The sequence below is a fragment of the Octopus bimaculoides genome, chromosome 11 (genome assembly GCF_001194135.2).
Source record: "Octopus bimaculoides isolate UCB-OBI-ISO-001 chromosome 11, ASM119413v2, whole genome shotgun sequence".
NCBI lineage: Eukaryota > Metazoa > Mollusca > Cephalopoda > Octopoda > Octopodidae > Octopus > Octopus bimaculoides.
In genome coordinates, this window is record NC_068991.1 from 78,828,551 (window position 1) to 78,829,687 (window position 1,137).

The 1,137-nt window shown below is 35.3% G+C and overlaps 1 protein-coding gene across 1 annotated transcript in view; it reads left to right on the forward strand.

Moving 5' to 3' along the window:
• Positions 1–1,137, forward strand: part of LOC106869908 (uncharacterized) — a 51,994-nt gene extending 50,857 nt beyond the window's left edge. The window contains exons 18-19 of the mRNA XM_014915840.2: positions 326–632; positions 751–1,137. Coding sequence (XP_014771326.2) covers positions 326–632; positions 751–1,112 — 669 coding nt within the window. The 3' untranslated portion in view covers positions 1,113–1,137. The remainder of the gene's footprint in view (positions 1–325; positions 633–750) is intronic.

Below are 1,137 nucleotides of genomic sequence, written 5' to 3' on the forward strand. Positions count from 1 at the left end.
ATATATATATATATATATATATATATATATGTGTGTGTGTGTGTGTGTGTGTGTGTGAGAGAGAGAGAGAGAGAGAGAATATCTTTCTGCGTTGAAAAAGGAGAGATAGAAAGAGATAGATAGATAGAGAGGGAGAGAGGGACAGCGAGTGCGTATTCTTTTATTTTTTTTCTTGTTTCAACTATAGGGCTATGGCCATGCTGGAGAACCGTCTTGAAGAGTTTATCTCTTTTGGGGACCACATCTCCCCCAATTACTTGTGTGTATGGTGAATTCTTTAATTTTTGTGCGATGTCTAACAGTTCAATTTTGTTTTACATTGTAGATGACAAATGACAACACAACAAATCTTATAAGTGCTGCTGGAACACCAGTTACGAGCGCTGAAATTGGAGAAGTCTTTGATTTGAATATAAACTTATCCATTCCAGTTAATTCATCAAGCCTTGTTAAATTCAATGTTTCTGTACCAGTGACCGAAACTGCCCATTTGACCATACGAGATATTAAATACAACGGCTCAGACCAAGATATTGCTTGCATTGACGGTGCTGAAGTTAATTTTGCCTCAACCAAAAATACCAGTCAAATTGATAAGGGCGAAATGGATTTTGGTATTGTCACTAATACAGGTAGGAGGCTGTGTGGCAGATATTATTTTAATAACAAAGTTTCCTAAAACTACTACTGCTACTAATAATAATAATAATAACACATTTCATTATCCGGTTCTCGTTTTTATCTTCTTAGGTGTAACCCGCAGAATATTGCAACAAAAGGAACTATATTTCAGTACAATTCATGTTATTTTAACATTACAAATGGCAGATGCCAAGGAAAATACAGATCAATCAGACAAGAGCATTATGATGGAACTTCGAGTTGGTAGTTTTATCGGTACTCTAGATCATATTGTGAAAGTCAATAGAAATGCTAATAATGCCCCGAAACTGTACTTTGAGGCCGGCTTTAACGATACGGGAAGACCTTTGTTGTACGTACAATATTTTGAATCTTTTTATAATTTTCATTTGCTGATCAAGTTTGTAAGTGTATGTGACAGTAAATGTATTTTGTCGATGGTATTTAAGGTCAAAATCGGCTCTGAGTGAGCAATCCTATTATAAAACTCTGTAG